A 19839-nucleotide genomic window follows, 5' to 3' on the forward strand; every position below is an offset into this window, starting at 1 on the left:
TATCTCCAGATCAGTCACATTTGGGGTTAGGGCTTCAGCATATGAAATTTTTTGAAGGGAGACAATTCAGTCCATAGCACTTATGCTCACCACAAACACCAAAAATACTTGGTTCATAAGACAGTGAATTCTGTTCAGGACAAGAATGAAACCAGAGGTTCAGTACTGTAGGTCATTAGAGGTTATTAAATGTCTGAGTTTATGCTCGATAGAAGATGTGATATGCTTAGCACAGTATGGGTTAGCAAGTGTCTCTTGCCCCTTTCCCCATCCAACCCCAACCTTGGGTGTCCCCTAACTTTAGTTGAAAAGCACTTTCCAAAAAGCAAGAAGAGTCCAGCTAAAATGCCAGCCCTTATACACCTTAGAAGATTAAATCAGACCCTGTGTTTTAATTTCCTCATTTCTGAGATAAGGGAGCTAGTCCACGTGACTTCTTCTCCCAAGGTTCTCTATGTCTATGATTCCAACTCTAAGGAAAAAGCACTTAGCATCCCTGTTGGGAGGCAGACATACTGAATAATATCCTGCAAACTGAGACGGAACTTTGAGACTGAAAAATGAAGCGAGCAGCTCCATAAAGTGCAATTATGAAGTTTCCTGTGGGTAACTTACATACAGGCATGATAGATAGGGCAGACAGATAATTCAGAGGCATTCACAGCTGCACCGCACACTGCACTGCCAAAAAGGGTACAGGGGAATTTAAAGGGACCAAAGCTAAAAGTAGAATCTGACTACCAACAGAGAAGCATGTCTGCACCAACTGGAATAGGAGTTTTTTCCTCTCCCCAGGGGTCTCATGACCATTAACCATCTATGTCAGCAAAAGGCACTCTTCCAGGTTTCATATCAGATGAAGGCAAGGGTAAAAGTTGATAGGGAACTCATCTGGCTTGGACTCACTCCTTGTAAATTAGGCTAAAGCTCAGTCACGTGGAAAGGGGAGGAGTTAGGACAGTGTGTACTAAGATGGAGCCGACAAAATGGAGTCAGTATGGTTCACCCACACAATCCCCAAAGGCCCTCCTCTGTCCAGATCAGACAGAGGAGGGCCTTTCCCATGTGCCAAATCTGCTGAAGCAGCTTTCCTGCACCCATTTTTTTTGGCTGAAAAGTACCCTTGTGTACTTTCATTCCTTAGAAGACCACCAGGAATGAACCACAGGAGCCTATTATAAACATACTGATTATATTTATTATGTTATGGCTCCATTACAAATGAAAATAAACTGTGAGAAGATGCAAAAGCATGCAACTTCATGAGATTATAAAGCAATAGAGGGAACAATTGTAGAAAGTTAAAAGTGGCTTATCTGGTAGGGGGTGCAAAGACTATAAGCACAAAGGTCATCCACGGTTAGATTATTGACAGCATCTGCCAGCTGGAATTTACGCACCAATGGAAGTTTTAAAGTGAATGTCAGGGAACGAAGGCTACCCCTGACCTCTTAGCCAGGGATTATGGGTGAGAAGACATCAGAAGATGCCTAAAATCTCTACAACGTTTTACCAAAAACAAGACACTCAAGCAATGTTGAAATTTGCTCTTGCAAGGAGATCCCCATTTTACGATGTTTGACCACACTCTTTCTCCTGCTGGATAGCTGGGGAAAAAATAAACACAAAAAAATCATTAAGAGGGTATTTACCTAAGATTAAGTTCAGTTTCTTCCAAAAGAACTCTTTGCCAAGTCATTGGAGGCTGCCATACCTTCTTTAAATTTAGAATGCCAAGGCACTACACACAAATCCTCAGTCAGGTATGTGTGTGTGCAAATTAATGAGCTGAACATTTGTTAGACTCAACTGTGTGTTTCTTTTTCCCCATTTGAGAGGTAGATTTATGCTGTTGCCACATTTACCATAGATCACTCTGAGACTGGGGGGCAAGTGAAGCACTTTCTTCAGATTTATCTATCACTATACGATTAGGAAGTTATGCCATTTCAGACAATTTTGACTAACTTTGGAACTTTCAAATAATGCTACATGACAAAACGTTTCCCTTGGCTTGGGGTTTCTCCTGCAGGCTGTAAGTGGGGAGGGCAAAATTGATCCCTTGATCCCTGGGAGACTTGAGTATACCCTATATCTAAACTGATTAGCTCACCTCATCTTGTCATCAGGTAGAGAAGGCCAAAACCACAGTTTGCATGACTCATTAGGGATGAGATCAAAGACCCAAATAGCTAGATGCAAAAAGATGCCAAATAACAAAAATCGGACAAAACTAAGATGTTTCTAATGCTATGTCCAATATTCCAAGATTGGTTTCAATGTGGGTTTTAGTAGTTTTCCACAAAAAGCCAGCTTTTTAAAATTCCCTCATTACTACTGGGGCCTATTTTGTGAGAACTACTTATATAAGCAAAGTAAAAAATGCAATTATTTGATATTTTTTAATGTTATACATTAAATAATTTGTACTCTGGCTATTGCTTCCTTTGTGGTAAAATTTACTAGAAGAGTTTATTTACTGAACCTATTAATTTTCACCATTGTTTGTCTCAGAAAGTCCCCATGACTTACTTTCCTTTGAGGGAAGAGTGTTTTTTTCTTTAGTGTTAGTTTTCTTCAGTTTTGACTTGTCAAACTTCTCCACTTCAGACAAGTCTGGCTTATCACTCATCTTGACTAAAAGACAAAAAAAGAAAACCATTAAAAAAACTTATCTGGTAGAACTATTATCACACTAAGTAGTAACAGCCAAAATTCTCACATTTAATATCAATGTGTATTTTACCTGCTGATTTTCAATAGGAAAACAGCAACAGATCTTAGAAAAGTCATATTTTTATTAGAATACTTTTTATTACCCCACATCATTACCCCATTTCTGATAGACAGTAAATGCCATTGGATCAGGATGCACTAGAAACCAAGATGTACTAGAAACCGGGAGCCAATATGTCTGACTTTTAAAATCACAGCAAAAGTAAAATGGAGGTGATAGAAACACATGAGCAGATAGGGATAGAAGAAAAAATAAGGACTGGGTTTAACCAGCTAATTAATTTGTAAGGAGATAGCAGTATTTGAGCACGTTCACTTTGTATTCAATTACTATGAGAGGGGGGCATTTTTCTTGGGGGTTAGGAAGCAGCACACAAAAAGGGGTAGCACAAATTGGACTAGTTTCTTTCCATTTCATCTCCCCAAAGACAGTAGATTAAGGGGCTACAATAAGAGGAGGGATTAAATCCAGTCATAACTAATTACATGTCTCACAATAACTCCTTATGGCACTGGTTTGTAAACGCTGTAAGACGGCACAGCTAATTATGATCAAACCAAGAACTTCAGCAGAATGGGATAAACTAGAGTTCATTTTTATTTTACCATATTTTCCCCTCAAGAGGAGAGGGTAGTAGATGAGGCTAGGAGATGAGGTGCCATGTGATCATTCCGGGTTTGTCCAGAAGAGACAGTAGGAGACCCCTGAGCCCGGAAAGCAGAGCTCTCCTGCGCGTGCCTGGCCCCACCCTGGTGGGGTAAGACACGTCTAGTGCCCAGACAAGCATTGAGAGGCCCCCAAGCAGCCAGACGTCCCCAGAATGCCTCCCTTCCGTTGAGGTCACCCTAAGACCATCCTTTGACAAGCGATCAGAGGGGGTAAACAGGGACTTCAAATAATAATAACAGGGCTGGGTTCATAGACCAGTTTGTTAGCAGCAATCTGCTTACATTTCAAAATAAATATCATCATTGTCGGGAGCGCAGTCCAACCTAACAGCCACGGGAAGGAGAGAGCGAAGGGCCAGCCCCAGAGGGCCCATTCCGAGCCCCACACTCCTCATCCCCTCAGCCTCGGACTTGCAGCCACAGCGGACTGGCCGCTCTGGGGGCTCCCCCCTCGGACCTTCCAGGGACAGACCCAGGGAGGATTCCGCATTGCACGCAGAAGGAGGCGCTGTGAAAACAAAGGCGCGGACTCGCCAGGAGGCACAGATACGAATCGCCCATCCCAACCCCCGCCCCTCCAATTCCAGCAGGCCCGATACGCCAGCCCCGAGGCCGCCACGCCCTCCCGTCCCCACAGTCCTCTGGCTCTGGCGGGGCCGCACGTCCTCACCCGAAGGCTCGGAGACCAGGGAAAGGTAGACCGCCGAACTGAGACCGCTTGGTACACAGGACGAGGTTAGCCTTCCCATGCGAAACCCCGCAGTTATAAGCTACGTGACAGGCTCCGCCCCCAGATCCCGCCCCAGTCCTCTCGGATTGCCCAAGGGATCCTAGACCCGCCTCCTCGCCCCTCCCACCTCTTTAGACTTGCTGACCTCAGTCTACTGTCTCCTCTCTACTCAGGACCTCACCCTTGCAACTGGGTGTTGATAGTGTCATACCAGATCCGCCTATCCAGACCACATCCAAGCCCACTGATTCCCCAAGGGATCAGTGGCTGGCCTACCTGCCCTCCTTCTCCCACTACTTTCATCCTGAGGGTCCACTTCCCTTCCTCCCAAGTACACTCACTCCTCCACGATAATAGTGGCCTCTACAATAAGCAGACACATTTTACCCAGTTAGCTTTGAACGTCCAAAACTCCGAGATCCAAGCTGAAGGAGCCGTAATCAGGTACTCTTGGCTTTTTATATTCAAAGGACCCTAAGTATGCGGTGACAACGAGTGATGCTCAGTGTCTGTTCTGATCCTTGGCCAGGTGTTGGAGGAGGGACGCTCATGGAAAGGGTGGGTAGTTCAGGATCATTCACTCCCACAACTGGGCATTTCTGTGACAGTGGTACGCTCCTATGTAAAAGTCACATTTTCTAATTTTTCAGCCACTGAACATGGTAGCAATGTAATCAGAGGAGAATCTGCTGAGGCTATTCATCTATATATCTCTAATCCCGAGCACCTTGCTTGGTCTACAGTAGACACTTAGATAAATACCCGTCTTTAGTTTGAAGTAATAAATCCAGGATAGAGCAGAATTTTTGGACAGCAGCACCACCCAGTGTCTATGTTGGGAGACAAAAAGGAGACTCCAGTAGGTACTTGAAAAAACTAAATATTCAAGGTCATTTTCTGGATACTCACCCAGAACCTTAGAGCATTAAGGTAAAATGGAGATAGGACTATGTCTTTAGCTTGCATGCCATATTTTCCATAAGGCTCATGTATGGTGGTAGAGATCTACATAGATCAGCAATTACTCTCTCCTGAAGCATTTCTCAGGCCTTCCCCGGCTCTCTCCATTTTCTTTTCTATGCTCTTGTAGCACGATGTGCTAACTTGAGAGTTTTGTATGTTCATCGGAGGAACTGTTAATGCAGAAAGGCACGCTCATTCAACAAATAATATTCATTGAGTAGCTACAACGTTCCAGGCATTAAATATAACAAACACCAGTATTTCCACCACTCAGATTTGGATGCTGTTATATTTAGGTATATTTACTTTGTCTTTTTTTTTTTTTTTTTTTTTTTTTGCGTTATGCGGGCCTCTCACTGTTGTGGCCTCTCCCGTTGCGGAGCACAGGCTCTGGACACGCAGGCCCAGCGGCCATGGCTCACGGACCCAGCCGCTCCGCGGCATGTGGGATCCTCCCGGACCGGGGCACGAACCCGTGTCCCCTGCATTGGCAGGCGGACTCTCAACCACTGTGCCACCAGGGAAGCCCTACTTTGTCTTTTTTTTTAAGGAATAAAAACATTACAGAAAAATTGAGGTTTCCTTGACCTTCACCCCATTTCCATTACCCTCCCACTTCCCCAGGGTTACTCCTATCCTGAATATGATATATAGTTTCTAGCCCATTTTTCTTTCACTACAGATTTATGTGTTTCCAGGAGCAACATGGAGCGTTCTGTGGACCAGTGCTCCAGGTGTAAGACTGAATTTCCATATCCCTTGGGGTTGACAGCAAGCCTCAGACACTCACCTCCCCACCGCTAGCCGAAACTTCAAAGTCTATCTTGAATCTATCTGCCTCAAATCCATCAGAACTCATCTCATCAATGTCCAACCCTACTTGTGTCAGTCACCACAAGAACCCCCATATCCCCGCGATACCCCTCAACTCCCACATTCTAACTTCCATAAGGCTGTGACCCCATTCTCTCTTTAGCTCACTTCTCACACCCCTTCCTTACTCCTAAAACACAATGCAACCTCAATAATTCCTCCATATCGCCACCCTCTTCTCTGAATGTGACTTTCATTGTCTTGCCTTAACAGAAACCAGGTTCTTCCCTGAGGACTCTGTGTCCCCGAAGCCCACTCAAGAGAAGTAGATGATTTTTCTCTCCCATCACCTTTGTACCACAGAGCCTAAAGCTCCGGTAAATGTCTTCCTTGATTCTCACTGCTGCCTTTAGAGCATTCCTCTCCCACATCCCTGAAAACTTCCAGCTTTTGACAGCTTGTGTCACCAACTAGACTTCATTGCCATCATCTAACAAACCTCAGTGCTCCTCTCCCTTATTTCTCAAGGATTTTAGCTCCCGGAATTATGTCATTCCCAACAGTAGTAGTCCTGTCTTAATTCCCGGTGAGCTCAAGAATGATCATTCTGGTACACTGGCTCCTTCATTTCTCCTTCATGACATTGACCTTAACCCCAACTCAGCTACTCATTTGCATGGCCATACCTTAGGCCTTGTCACAGCAATTACAGCAATCCCTGCATAATCTCAATTTCAAACATCCCTCTTTATGACCATCACCTCCTCTTTTTCCAGCTCATTCCCTTTGGTACCCAGACCCCACTATCCTTTTTTTTTTTTTTTATGGTACGTGGGACTCTCACTGTTGTGGCCTCTTCCACTGCAGAGCACAGGCTCCGGATGCGCAGGCTCAGCGACCATGGCTCACGGGCCCAGCTGCTCCGCGGCATGTGGGATCTTCCCGGACCAGGGCACGAACCCGTGTCCCCTGCATCGGCAGGCGGACTCTCAACCACTGCGCCACCAGGGAAGCCCAGAACCCACTATCCTTTAACCTCACAAAAATCTCCAGTCCATTGGTTTTGCCAGATTTCACCATCTCTCGGTCCCTTATTGTTTTCTCTCCCCTCCTTCCCTAGCTCAAATGTCATGCTCAGTCTTTATAATCACTCATTGACATATACCCTCCAGTCTCCTGCCCCTCTCTCACTTTGTTTCCTTCCCTGGCAAAATCATAACTCTAGCTAAGTCCAAATACACCTCAAGGAGCCTGAACTCCCACAGCTAAACCTGGCTAGAGGAAAATACACAACCACAAACTTCTGAATTTTGAACTTTCCCCGGGCTATCAATATGTGGTACGATACTCTCTCGTGATGCTGGGCAGCAGCAGAGAGCTTCAGCTCCCAGTCAGCCACACGATTATGGGGTAAACAACTCATAGTGATATACTTCCAATCATTCTGTACCCATTCAACTATTCTGTTTTTCACTTTCAGTACAATATTCAGTAAATTACATGAGATATTCAACATTTTATTATAAAAGAGGTTTTGTGTTAGATGATTTTGCCCAAATGTAGGCTAATCAATGTAAGTGTTCTGAGCACGTTTCAGGCAGGTTAGGCTAAGCTATGATGTTGGGTAGGTTAGTTGTATTTAATGCATTTTCGACTTATAATATTTTCAATTTACAATGGGTTTATCCAGATGTAGCTCCATCATAAGTTGAGGAAGGTCTTTAGATCTCTTTCTCTCACACCAGTTCAACAATATCACTACGATCTCTCGCCCCTTTATCACCACCATCAATGTTGTGCTCTCTACTAGGTCGTTTCTATCAGGATACCATCATGCTGTTATTTCTTATCTTCATGTAAATACACTCTCATCATTATATATGGAATATATATATATTCTCTTAACTCCACTTCTGCAACTGCTAGCATCCTATTTCTTTGCTGCCCTTTGAGGCACATTTTTCTTTACAGATGTATGTAATATACACCTCCACGTGCAATATTTGAACACGAATATTTCAAGGCATCGTTTGAACCAGTTCCTGGTCTAAGACCACATTCCCCTAGGCTTTCTACCTACATCAATCTGGTGTCAGGAGGGAGCCCCAGACAATTTTCCTTCCATAGCCCCCTACCCTCTCTGCCTGCTCTCCACCTCACTCACTCTGCCCCAACCATGGTCTCTCTGCTGTTTCTCAAAAAAGTCACAGTCACTTTTGCCTACGGCCTTTTCAGTGTCCATTCCATCCGTCAGGAACGTTCTTCCCTCAGATATCCACTTGGACTACTCCTTCACCCCTTTGTGATAGTTGTCTCTATTCACTGATTCCAATTTTTCTCCTCCTTCCTATTCTCATCTGAACACATTCCAATCAGAGGTACACCTCCACCACTCCACTGACATTGCCATTCTCAAGGTCATGACTAATTTCTACATTGATCAATCCAATGGTCAATTCTTAGTCCTTACTGGACCTATCAGCAGCATTTGGCACAGCTGATGAGCCCCTCCTCCTCAGTTCACTGTCTTCAGTTGGCTTCCAGGACCCCACATTCTCCTGGCTTCCTCTGACCTCACTGGCTGCTTCTTCTCAGTGACCTTTACTCGTTCCTCTTCTCCTTCCCAACCTCTTAAAATGGGAGTGCCCCCAGGCTTGGTCCCTGTTCTTCTCATTTCTATCTACACTCCCTTGGTGATCTCTTCCAGTCCTATGCTGTACTTTCTATACTGATAACTCTTTCTATACTTTCTATACTGATAACTCTTAAATTCAAGTCTGCAGACCAGATCTGTATTGCTGCCTACTCAGCACCTCCACTCAGATGTCTAATAGACATCTCAAACTCAAAATGTCCCAGACTGAATTCCTAATCATTTTCCCCCAAACCTGCTCCTCCTACAGCCGGCCCCATCTCAATTGATGGCAATCATATCAGTCCATATGCTCAGGCCAAAAATCTTGACATTATCTTCAATTCCTCCCTTTCTCTCCCACTGTACATCCAACCCATCAGGAAATCATTTTGGTTCTAATTCAGAGTGTACCCAAAATCCAATCATTTCTTACCATCACCATTGCTACATATAAGGTCTAATATAACCTCATCTCTCATCTGAATAACTAAAATAGCCTTCTAAGAGATCTCTCTGTTTTCATTCTTGATCCTCTATGGTTTATTCCCTACACAAAGAAATTAAGTGATCATTTTTCAATATAAATGAAATCCTTGTACTTCTCTGCTCAAAATCCTGAAAAGATAGCCAGTTCCATTCAGAGTGAGAAGCAAAGTCCCTACGAAAGCCCTACATTTTCTGTCTCTCCATTATATCTCTAACCTCCCCATCTGCTCTCTTCCTCATTCACTCTGTCCCATCTGTGGCCTCCTTACAGTTCCACAGAAAAGCCAAGCTCACTGTTGCCATAGGGCCTTTGGAGTGCTCTTTTCCAAGTTATCCATTTATTTAAATTCTCTCACTTCCTTCAAGGCTCAAATCTCACCATTTCAATGAAGACTATCTGAACTATCCTATTTAATACTGCAACCTGCCCATCCCTATTCTATCTGTCTTACCCTGGTCTGCTTTCATCATTCTCTAACGCACTATACAACTTATTTACTTGCTATGCTTATTGCTTTATTTCAGTCTTCCCCCATTGAAATGTAAAGTCCATGAGGGCAAGACCTCTGTTTTGTTCACTGATTTTGAGTACCTAGAATTGTGCACAAAATGAAGATTTGTTAAGTGAATTGTTTTCTCATGATTCTTGCTTCATGGTAAATTATATCACACTGTGTGTAATCATCTACAACTTGATTTTTTCACCCATTATGCATTTTAGATTTATCCATGTTCATGCTATAACATATGTACATCCATTTTAACTGGTATATAATATTCCATTATATGAATAGTTTCCTTATGCATTTCCATTCTTGTGGACATTTGGGTTGCTTCCTTTTTTTCTATTAGAAACAGTGCTTCAATTCATATTCTTGTTATAGCCTCCTATTACTCTATAAGTGTGTTTCCTAGAAGTGGAATTGCTAAATGACGGAGTATGTTGATCTTCAACCTCACTGGACATTGCCAAATAGCTTGTCATAGTGATTGCACCAATTTACACACATATCAGCTATAGAAGAGTCCCCATTTCCCCCACATTCTTGCAGATAAGTATTTTTAAATTTCTTTTTACCAATCTAACAGGTGAAAATGAGCATTTCCCTAGTGTTTGAATCTGCCTTTCCCAGATTATTTCATGACATGAGCACTTTTTATAGGTTTTCTGGCCAAACTCATTTCTTCTTCTGTGAATTACCTTTTGATATCTTTTACCCATTTTTCTTTTGTTTGTCCTCTTAATATTGCTTCTTATGGGTGCTTAACATATTCTATATTCTAATTATTTGTCTGTAGCATATTTTGCAAAATTATTTTCTGCAATCCTATTTTGTTGGTTTGGTTTACAAACCATTCCTATTTGGTTTACAACAAGTGTAATTGGAATAAACCTGTTTAAGGAAAGAACAACTTTTGGTGAACATGCAACTCTACTGGTGGGAAAGTATCCTATTAGGCAGGTATTGAAAATGTTTTACTTAAGTATAAAATACATACAGAAAAATGGACATATCTTAAGTGTGCATCTTGATGAATGTTCACAAAATGAAGACACCCATATAAACAGCCCACAGATCAAGACCATCCTTTATCCATCAATTGTCCATCCTTTCTCCACTCTTTTGCAGTGCCACATCCTTCATAAATCAATTTCCTGTATCTGCCATTTCCAATTTTGTAATGGATTGTCAAGTTCCACAAAAATGGGCCTGTTAATATTTTGATTGGAACGTTATTGGACTTATGGATTAATTTGAGATGAATTGCTAACTTATTGACATGAAGTCTTCCCATGCATAAATGCAGTATTGTTGGGAGACCCAATCCACCATGGGCCCTGAGCATCCCTGCATCTTCTTGCTGAGTATGCCAAAAATGCAAGTCCCTGAAGACTGTTTATCTGAGCCATTTCTCAGGGTCATGTTTGCAATAAATGATGAAGAAGTATCTCCCCACAGACAAAGAGAAGGCTTGTTTCTATTTTCCATAAAATCCGTGGAGCTTCCAAACTCATTGTTCCTCTCCTGTAATGCAATCCACTATGTGTGCAGCCATCTATCATGAGTCCTTTACATCATCCTTGTGAGACTTGGCAGAGCATTAGGAACAGATGCAAACCAACATGAAGCTCTGGTTACTGCTTTTGTTGTCAGTAATAAAGTCCTTTGTCTCTCACCCAAGAGTCTATGTCTTATGCCAGAATCCACGAAACTAGGGCAGGCTAATGTCTTAGCTTGTACATAGGCAAAATCCCAGACCCTGTGCAGGTCTTGACAAGTATATTTCTTCACTTTCAGATATTTTTAAATGTCCTTTAGTACAATTTTATACTTTTATGCGTAATGGCTTGTTCATATTTGTTAGCTATCTTTTTAGCTGCCTTATAGATTTGGGGGCTACTGTGAATGGGTTATTTTTTCTACTGAATTTTCTAACTGGTTGTTGAATTCTACATCCTTTTTAAACATCACTAGTGTAGCTATTCATATGGAATAATGTATTTTTCCCTCAACAGACTGTTGGCTTCTCTTGAGAGCAGAAACCATGACTTATTTATGTCTGTATTCTTCCAAAGAAATATTTAGTTCAATGCACATTTATTGAACAACTACTATGTATCAGTTGCTAAATAAGGAGTGAGAGGCATTTAACCATCAATAAAACAGGGTACCTGCTCTCAAGGAGTTTATAAAATGTGAAGAAGACCAAAACATCCACAGACTATTACCATTAAGAAAGTTATATGATGCATGATAGCAGAGATATAAACAAAGTACTATGGAAGTAGGGGCAATTCAATGTGATTTGGAGGATTATAGAAGTTCTCATACCATATGGTGTATTTGAGTTGGGCCTCACAAGGTAATCAGCATCTAGACTGGTACAGATGGAAAGCAGGGGAAGGGAGATGACTTCTCATATCGTGCCTGGCATTCAAAGTCATCCACAATTTAGCCCCATGCTATTTTTCTGAACCCAGATGTTTAGTCCTCGAGGGGATAGGAACTAGCCTCTTATCCGTTAACACTTTCCCAAATTCATAATATTTGAGTTCCCACCTGTTGCTTTACATTGTAACACACTGATTAAAAGCAGAAGATTTAGAATCAGATAAATTTGGATTCGGGCCCAGGCTCTATAACTTACTGACTATGAGATCTTGGGCAAATGAAAACTAGTAATAGTGCTTATCTCACAGGATTGTGTGATAGATTAGATAATTCTTGTAAAGCTTTAGTATAGTACCTGGTACAGAGTATGCACTCAGTATACATTAACTGTTATGAATGGTAACTCTATTTTATCCATCCCTCTGGTATTAATTCTCAAGTCAATCAAAACACACTTATTGTATATCCACAATGTGTAATAGATTGTATTCGATATAATGAAGAACACAAAGATGAATAAGACCCTTCCTCTGCCCTCAGTGACCTGTCAAGTAAAGGATATAAAATATGTACACAAATAATCATGAGGCAAGGCAAATTAAAAGACCTGGACTTTCTCTCCTCTGGCCCTCCATAGCATGAGGAAGTTGGAACATGATCACCAAGATTACTTCCAAGTCTAACATGATTGTATGACTTCTATGATTGTAAGTGCTACATCAAGGTTACTAAGTACCAGGGGAAAGTGGAAAAGAGGTTAAACCTGATTCTACCTGGGAGAGTCGGGGATGCCTGCAGAGAGGAAATGACATTTGAATTGTGTTATAATACACGGGTATCACTTGGTGAGGGAAGAAATGGGAGGAATGGAATTCTGTGAAGAGAGAAAAATAAGAACAAAGGGAAGTGTAGGGCACACTTAGGGAATACCCAATAGTCTTGTATGGTTGGAACATTGGGATTCATAATGTTTAAGTAGGGGAAAATATAGTGGAAGCAGTAAACTGGTGTCAGATCATGGAGAACCTTGAATGTCATGTTAAACCATTTGGATTTTATCTATAAGCTGTTCACATTGGAAGGTGGTAAAGAGATCTGTTAAAAAGAGTTGTGGCAGTTGTTCAGGTGTAAAATAGAAAGGGGCTGAACAAGGGCTGTGGGTCTAATAATAGAAAAGAAAGGACAGAAATCTTTCAGCATTTTCTTTCTTTTTTTTTTTTTTTTTTTTTTTTTTTTTTTTGGCCACACTCCGCGGCTTGTGGGATTTTAGTTCCCGGACCAGGGATCAAACCCGGGCTCTCAGCAGTGAGAGAACAGAGTCCTAACTACTGGACTGCCAGGGAATTCTCTCAGCTTTTTTTTCATATACTACTTTGTGTGTATTATTGAATAATTTTGAATCAAGCGTTTCTTCAGGGTGGGAACCATTCATTCATTCTAGAAATATTTATTGAGTACCACTCAATAGATGCAAGCCACTCTTCTGGGCACTGGAAATACAGTGGTGAATGAAAGAGTCAAGGTCCCTATATGTTAAGACTATTTCTGTTGAAAGTACCAAAAAATGATGATACCACTGGAAGTGGGAAGACTAGGTTCAGGTGGGTAGGGGAAAATAGAAAGTTCAATCTTTGACATATTAACTTTGGAATGCCTACAAAATATCTCAGTGGAAATGTCAAGTAAGCAGTTGGATATAGACACCTTGAGCTTTTTTTGTGCTCCATCCCACAGTTCTTCTCCATTAACATAGTAATTTGTTTAAGGTGAAATGTTTACTTTTTGAAAACTTGATGAATGATTGGCATCTTTATAGATAATACTATATTATATTAATCAATATATATTATATTATAATGACTATGTCAATATGAGGGAGCAACACATATAAACTGATTTATCAACACAAGATGTATATTCTTGCTTAAAACAAAACAGAAGAGCATTACCTATAAGAAACATATTAAAATCTCATTCCTGAGAATCCTCTTTACTGTTAGCAATTTTTTAAAATTCAGCAATTAGTAAAAATCCAACAAAAGATATGTTAGACACTATGAAAAATATTATGAAACTTTGAGAAACATTAAAATTAGAGTCTTAACCATTATTTTTGCTTACATTAAAACTCAACAGTTACTTTTGCTCAAATTAAAATCTCAACAATAATTTTTGTAGAAAATAAAATCTCAGCAACTATTTTGGTAGATATTGATAAGAACAGTTAAGAAACTCTTGAAGAACAAAAATGAGGTGGGAAGAATTTCCCTATCAGATAGCAAGACTCATTACAACATTACAGTAATTAAGGCAATGCCATATTGGCACAAGATTAGACAAATAGATAAATGGAACAGAACAGAGAGGCCACAAATATTCCGAAGAATATATGAACACATGATATTTGACAGAGTTGGCATTATGAATGAGTGGCGAAAGGAGAGATTTTTCAACAAATGATATGGGGCAATTGGGTATTTGTAAGGAAAAATAATGAAATTGGACGTCAATTCTCACACTCCATACAAAACTTAAATTCAAGTATATTAAAGACCTAAGCGTAAAAGGCAAAATTATAGAAATTTCAAATGTTAATAAAGGAGAATATCCTCATGATGTTGGGATAGGGAAGGATTTCTTTGAAAAGACACAAAAAGCACTATGGATAAAGAAAAAAAGATTGATAACTTTGACTATAGTATAATTAGGACTTCTCTTTGTTGAAAGAAACCATCAGGGAAATGACAAAAAAATAAGAGACAAAGTGGGAAAAGGTATATGCAACACATATAAAGGACAAAGAAATAAAGTTAGAATATATAAATAACACCTACAAATTAATTTTTAAATGGCACACTACCCAATAGAAAAAAATTGGCAGATGTATTGAATAAATGCTTTACAAAATAATAAATCTTAACGTCTGATAGGCTTATGAAAAGATGCTCAAGAGAAGAAAAAGAAATAAAAGGAATCCAAATTGGAAAAGATGCAAAACAGTCACATACTATATAGAGACAATCCTAAAGATGCCACCAGAAAACTACTAGAGCTATTCAATGAATTTCGTAAAGTACCAGGATACAAAATTAATGCACAGAAATCTCTGGCATTCCTATCTCTAACAACAAAAAGTCTGAACGAGAAATTAAGGATACAGTCCCATTTACCATTGCAACAAAAAGAATAAAATACCTAGGAATAAACCTACCTAAGGAGACAAAAGACCTGTATACAGAAAACTATAAGCCACTGATGAAAGAAATTAAAGATGATACACACAGATGGAGAGACGTACCATCTTCTTGGATTAGAAGTATCAACAACGTGAAAATGACTATACTACCTAAAGCAATCTACCGATTAAATTCAATACCTATCAAACTACCAATGGCATTTTTCACAGAACTAGAACAAAAAAATTCACAATTTGTATGGAAACACAAAAGACCCCGAATAGCCAAAGCAATCTTGAGAAAGAAAAACCGAGCTGCAGGAACCAGGATCCCTGACTTCAGACTATACTACAAAGCTACAGTAATCAAGACTGTATGGTACTGGCACAAGAACAGAAATATAGATCAATGAAACAGGATAGAAAGCCCAGAGGTAAAACCACACACATATGGTCACCTTATCTTTGATAAAGGAGGCAAGAATATACAATGGAGAATAGACAACCTGTTCAACAAATGGTGCTGGGAAAACTGGACAGCTACATGTAAAAGAATGAAATTAGAACACTTCCTAACACCATACACACAAATAAACATAAAATGGCTTAAAGACCTAAATGTAAGGCCAGACACTATAAAACTCTTAGAGAAAAACATAGGAAAACATAGAGAACACTCTATGATATACATCACAGCAAGATCCTTTTTGACCCACCTCCTAGAGAAATGGAAGTAAAAACAAAAATAAACAAATGGGACCTAATGAAACTTAAAAGCTTTGGCACAGCAAAACAAACCATAAACAAGATAAAAAGACAACTGTCAGAATGGGAGAAAATATTTGCATATGAAGCACCTGACAAAGGATTAATCTCCAAAATATACAAGCAGCTCATGCAGCTCAGTATCAATAAAAAAAAAACCCAATCCAAAAATGGGCAGAAGACCTAAATAGACATTTCTTCAAAGAAGATATACAGATTGCCAACAAACACATGAAAGAATGCTCAACATCACTAACCATTAGAGAAATGCGAATCAAAACTACAATGAGGTATCCCCTCACACCAGTCAGAATGGCCATCAGCAAAAAAATCTACAAACAGTAAATGCTGGAGAGGGTGTGGAGAAAAGGGAACCCTCTTGCACTGTTGGTGGGAATGTAAATTGATACAGCCACTATGGAGAACAGTAATGAGGTTCCTTAAAAAACTAAAAATAGAACTACCATACAACCCAGCAATCCCACTACTGGGCATATACCCTGAGAAAACCATAATTCAAAAAGAGTCATGTACCACAATGTTCATTGCAGCTCTATTTACAATAGCCAGGACATGGAAGCAACTTAAGTGTCCATCGACAGATGAATGGATGAAGAAGATGTGGCACATATATACAATGGAATATTACTCAGCCATAAAAAGAAACAAAACTGAGTTTTTTGTAGTGAGGTGGATGGACCTAGAGACTGTCATACAGAGTGAAGTAAGTCAGAAAGAGAAAAACAAATACTGTATGCTAACACATATATATGGAATCTAAAAAAAAAAAGGTTTTGAAGAACATACAGGCAGGACAGGAATAAAGACAGACGTGGAGAATGGACTTGAGGACACGGGGAGGGGGAAGGGTAACCTGAGATGAAGTGAGAGAGTGGCATTGACATATATACACTACCAAATGTAAAATAGATAGATAGTTGGAAGCAGCCGCATAGCACAGGGAGATCAGCTCAGTGCTTTGTGACCGTCTAGAGGGGTGGGATAGGGAGGGTGGGAGGGAGATGCAAGAGGGAGGTGATAATGGGGATATATGTATATATATAGCTGATTCACTTTGTTATACAGCAGAAACTAACAGAACATTGTAAAGCAGTTGTACGCCAATAAAAATGTTTAAAAAAAGAGCCAAAAAAATCATTAAAATCAAATGAGAGGCCATTTTACACCCACCAGGTTGGCAAAAATTTTAAAGTCTGATAATAACAAATGTTGCCATCAGGTGGAGCAATGGGAACTGCTAGTAAGTGTAAATTGGTACACAGCATTAGGAAAAGTTAGTCATTAGGAAAAGTTAGGCATCATCTAGTTACATTGAAAGTGCCCATACCCTATAAACCAACAATTCCACTCTTAGGTAAATATCCTAGAGACGTCTGTAGTTATACACACTACTAAGAATATTCATGGTAGCACTGTTTTTTAACAGTCAAAAACTGGAAACAAGCAGAATGTCCCTAAAAGTTTTCATGGATAAATTGTGGTATATTCACACAATAGTACATACAAAAATAAAAGTGAAATAACCAAACAACAGTGAGATACCACTATACACATACTTGAATGGCCAAAATTCATAACACTGACAACATCAAATGCTGGCAAGGATGGGGAGCAGCAGGAATGCTCATTCATTGCTGATGGGAATGCAAAATGGTACAGCCACTTTGGAAGGCAGTTTGGCAATTTCTTACCAAACTATACCATATACTTACTATACAATCCAGCAATTGTGCTCCTTAACATTTATCCAGAAGAGTTTAAAACTTACAGCCACATAGAAACCTGCACACGGATGTTTATAACAGCTTTATTCATAACTGCCAAAGCTTGGAAGCAATCCAGATGTCCTTCGGTAGATGAACGGATAAATAAACTGATAAATCCTGATGATGGAATTATTATTCAGTGCTAAAATGAAATGAGCCACTAAAAGCCATGGAGCAACCTTAAATGCACATTACTAAGTGAAGGATGCCCATCTGAAAAGGCTACATACTGTATGATTCCAACTATATGACATTCTGGAAAAGGCAAAACTATGGAGATAGTAAAAGATCAGTGTTTGCCAGAGGTTGGGCGGGAGGGCAGAATAGGCAGAGCACAGAGGATTGGGGGGGGGCAATGAAACTACTTTGTATGATACTATAATGGTGGATACCTGTCATTATACATTTGTCCAAACCCATACAATATACAGCCCTAAGAGTGAACCCTAAGGTAAACTGGACTTTGGGTGATAATGACGTATCAATATAGATTCGTCAGTTGTAACAAACGTACCACTCTGGTGTGGGATGTTGATAATTGGTGAGGCTATGTACCTGTGGCAGCAGGGCGTATATGGGAATTTTCCCATACCTTCCTCTCAAATTTGCTGTGAACCTTAAACTTCTCTAAAAAAACCATCTGTTTAAAGTAAATTTATCACAGTTTAGAAAAATGAAGTAACTACAACTACCTGCAACAATATGGATGAATCTCACAAATAATATGAAAGAAGTAGTCACAATTCCAAGTATATACAGTTCAAATATCTGTAAAATAAAACTGTGCTGTTTAGGGATGCTTATACGGAATGTTAGGGAACCTTTGACTGAAACTGCCCTCCCTGGCCAGGCAGGATAATAACTGCTTGCATGAGTTATCTCACAACAGGAGGTCCTGATAAGGAACATAGAACTGACAAGCTACAGCCAGCCAGAAGAATTCAGGAGGGGCAAAAAGGAGGGAGGAAATGCCAGCCCATAATATGTTCTGCCAACCTCCCAGAAACCTTCACGCTGGAATCCATCTTGGCTGAGAGATGCACACGCCACCAGGAAGGACCCTGAGTCAGACCAAATATGGGCACAGGCAAGATGACTGGCCAGAGACAACCTGGAAACTAACCCCACCACCATAAACCCTAAGACTGCGAGCCATGTGGCAGAGCAGTTCTCCTGTTTCCTTACCCTGCTGCCCAGGTGCTCCTCCCCAGTAAAGCCTTTTGCTTTGTCAGCATGTGTGTCTCCTCGGACAATTCATTTCTGAGTGTTAGACAAGAGCCCACTCTCGGGCCCTTGAAGGTGTCCCCCTCCCGGTAACAAGAAGATAAATCTATAAAGAAAAGTAAAGAAATGATATCATAATAGTCAGGATAGGGGTTATCTCTAGGATGGGTGGAGGAATGTCATCAGTGAGGGGCCTGGAGTGCAGGAGGACTAGGACTGGGGGTTATCAAGATGTTGCATTTTTTGTCTTGGGTGGTCATTACATGGACAATAGCTTTATAAATGTTCTTTTAACTGGCAGTTCTCTTCTGAATGCTTCTCTTTTCCTAATGAATTAGAAAGTAAGGTCATGAACTGGGACTGAGGATGGGGGAGGAGGTGTTGAAGATTTGAGGAAAAGGAAGATGGTATGAAAGAAACAAAGAAGTTGGAGAGTGAACAGAATAGGGAAATACAGTATTTTTTACCTTATTCTTTTAGGAAAACTTTTCACTTTTTTCCTGAGTTATCATGCTTTTTATCTCCTATATGACATTATTTATGAACTTTAATATACTACACTTATGCAGTTATCCCAAATACATTGTTAAATTATAATGCTGTTTAATGTTTAAAACTAAATGTTAAAAGCAAAATTAAGTCTTCATAAACCATATATTTATGATAATAGTTGTAATACATTAGTTACTCATTATTTCACCTTGAGCGTTAGGAAGCTGATGTAGTTTATATTTAGACAAAAATACACAGAACTCAGACGGGGATTTTTATTCTTTTTCTTTCAACTTTTTGTACCAAGTAGCTTTAGTGTTAACTTCTATATTTTATAAGTTTTAAACAGATGTAGGTTTTTATTACCTCTTTATTTTATTGATCTCAAGTCCAAAGGCCATTTTTTAAATGTCAGAAAATATAATATTAACACCACAAAACTAAATATTGATATTTAAAATTACTAGAAA

The 19839-nt window shown here is 40.0% G+C and overlaps 1 protein-coding gene across 2 annotated transcripts in view; it reads right to left on the minus strand.

The window, feature by feature from the left end:
• Positions 1-1208: 1208 nt before the first annotated feature.
• TMSB15B (thymosin beta 15B) overlaps positions 1209-19839 on the minus strand; it is a 29458-nt gene continuing 10827 nt past the window's right edge. The window contains exons 1-3 of one of the 2 annotated variants that reach the window (XM_082610295.1): positions 4076-4164; positions 2533-2637; positions 1209-1607 (exon numbers count right to left, since the gene is read on the minus strand). In XM_082610295.1, coding sequence (XP_082466421.1) covers positions 1570-1607; positions 2533-2637; positions 4076-4154 — 222 coding nt within the window. In that variant the 5' untranslated portion in view covers positions 4155-4164 and the 3' untranslated portion in view covers positions 1209-1569. Of the gene's footprint in view, positions 1608-2532; positions 2638-4075; positions 4165-19839 lie in introns of those variants that run through there. The other variant, XM_082610296.1, reaches the window with a different exon arrangement.

Source organism: Mesoplodon mirus (genome assembly GCF_964341445.2).
Source record: "Mesoplodon mirus genome assembly, chromosome: X".
In the NCBI taxonomy this organism is placed as follows: Eukaryota; Metazoa; Chordata; class Mammalia; order Artiodactyla; family Ziphiidae; genus Mesoplodon; species Mesoplodon mirus.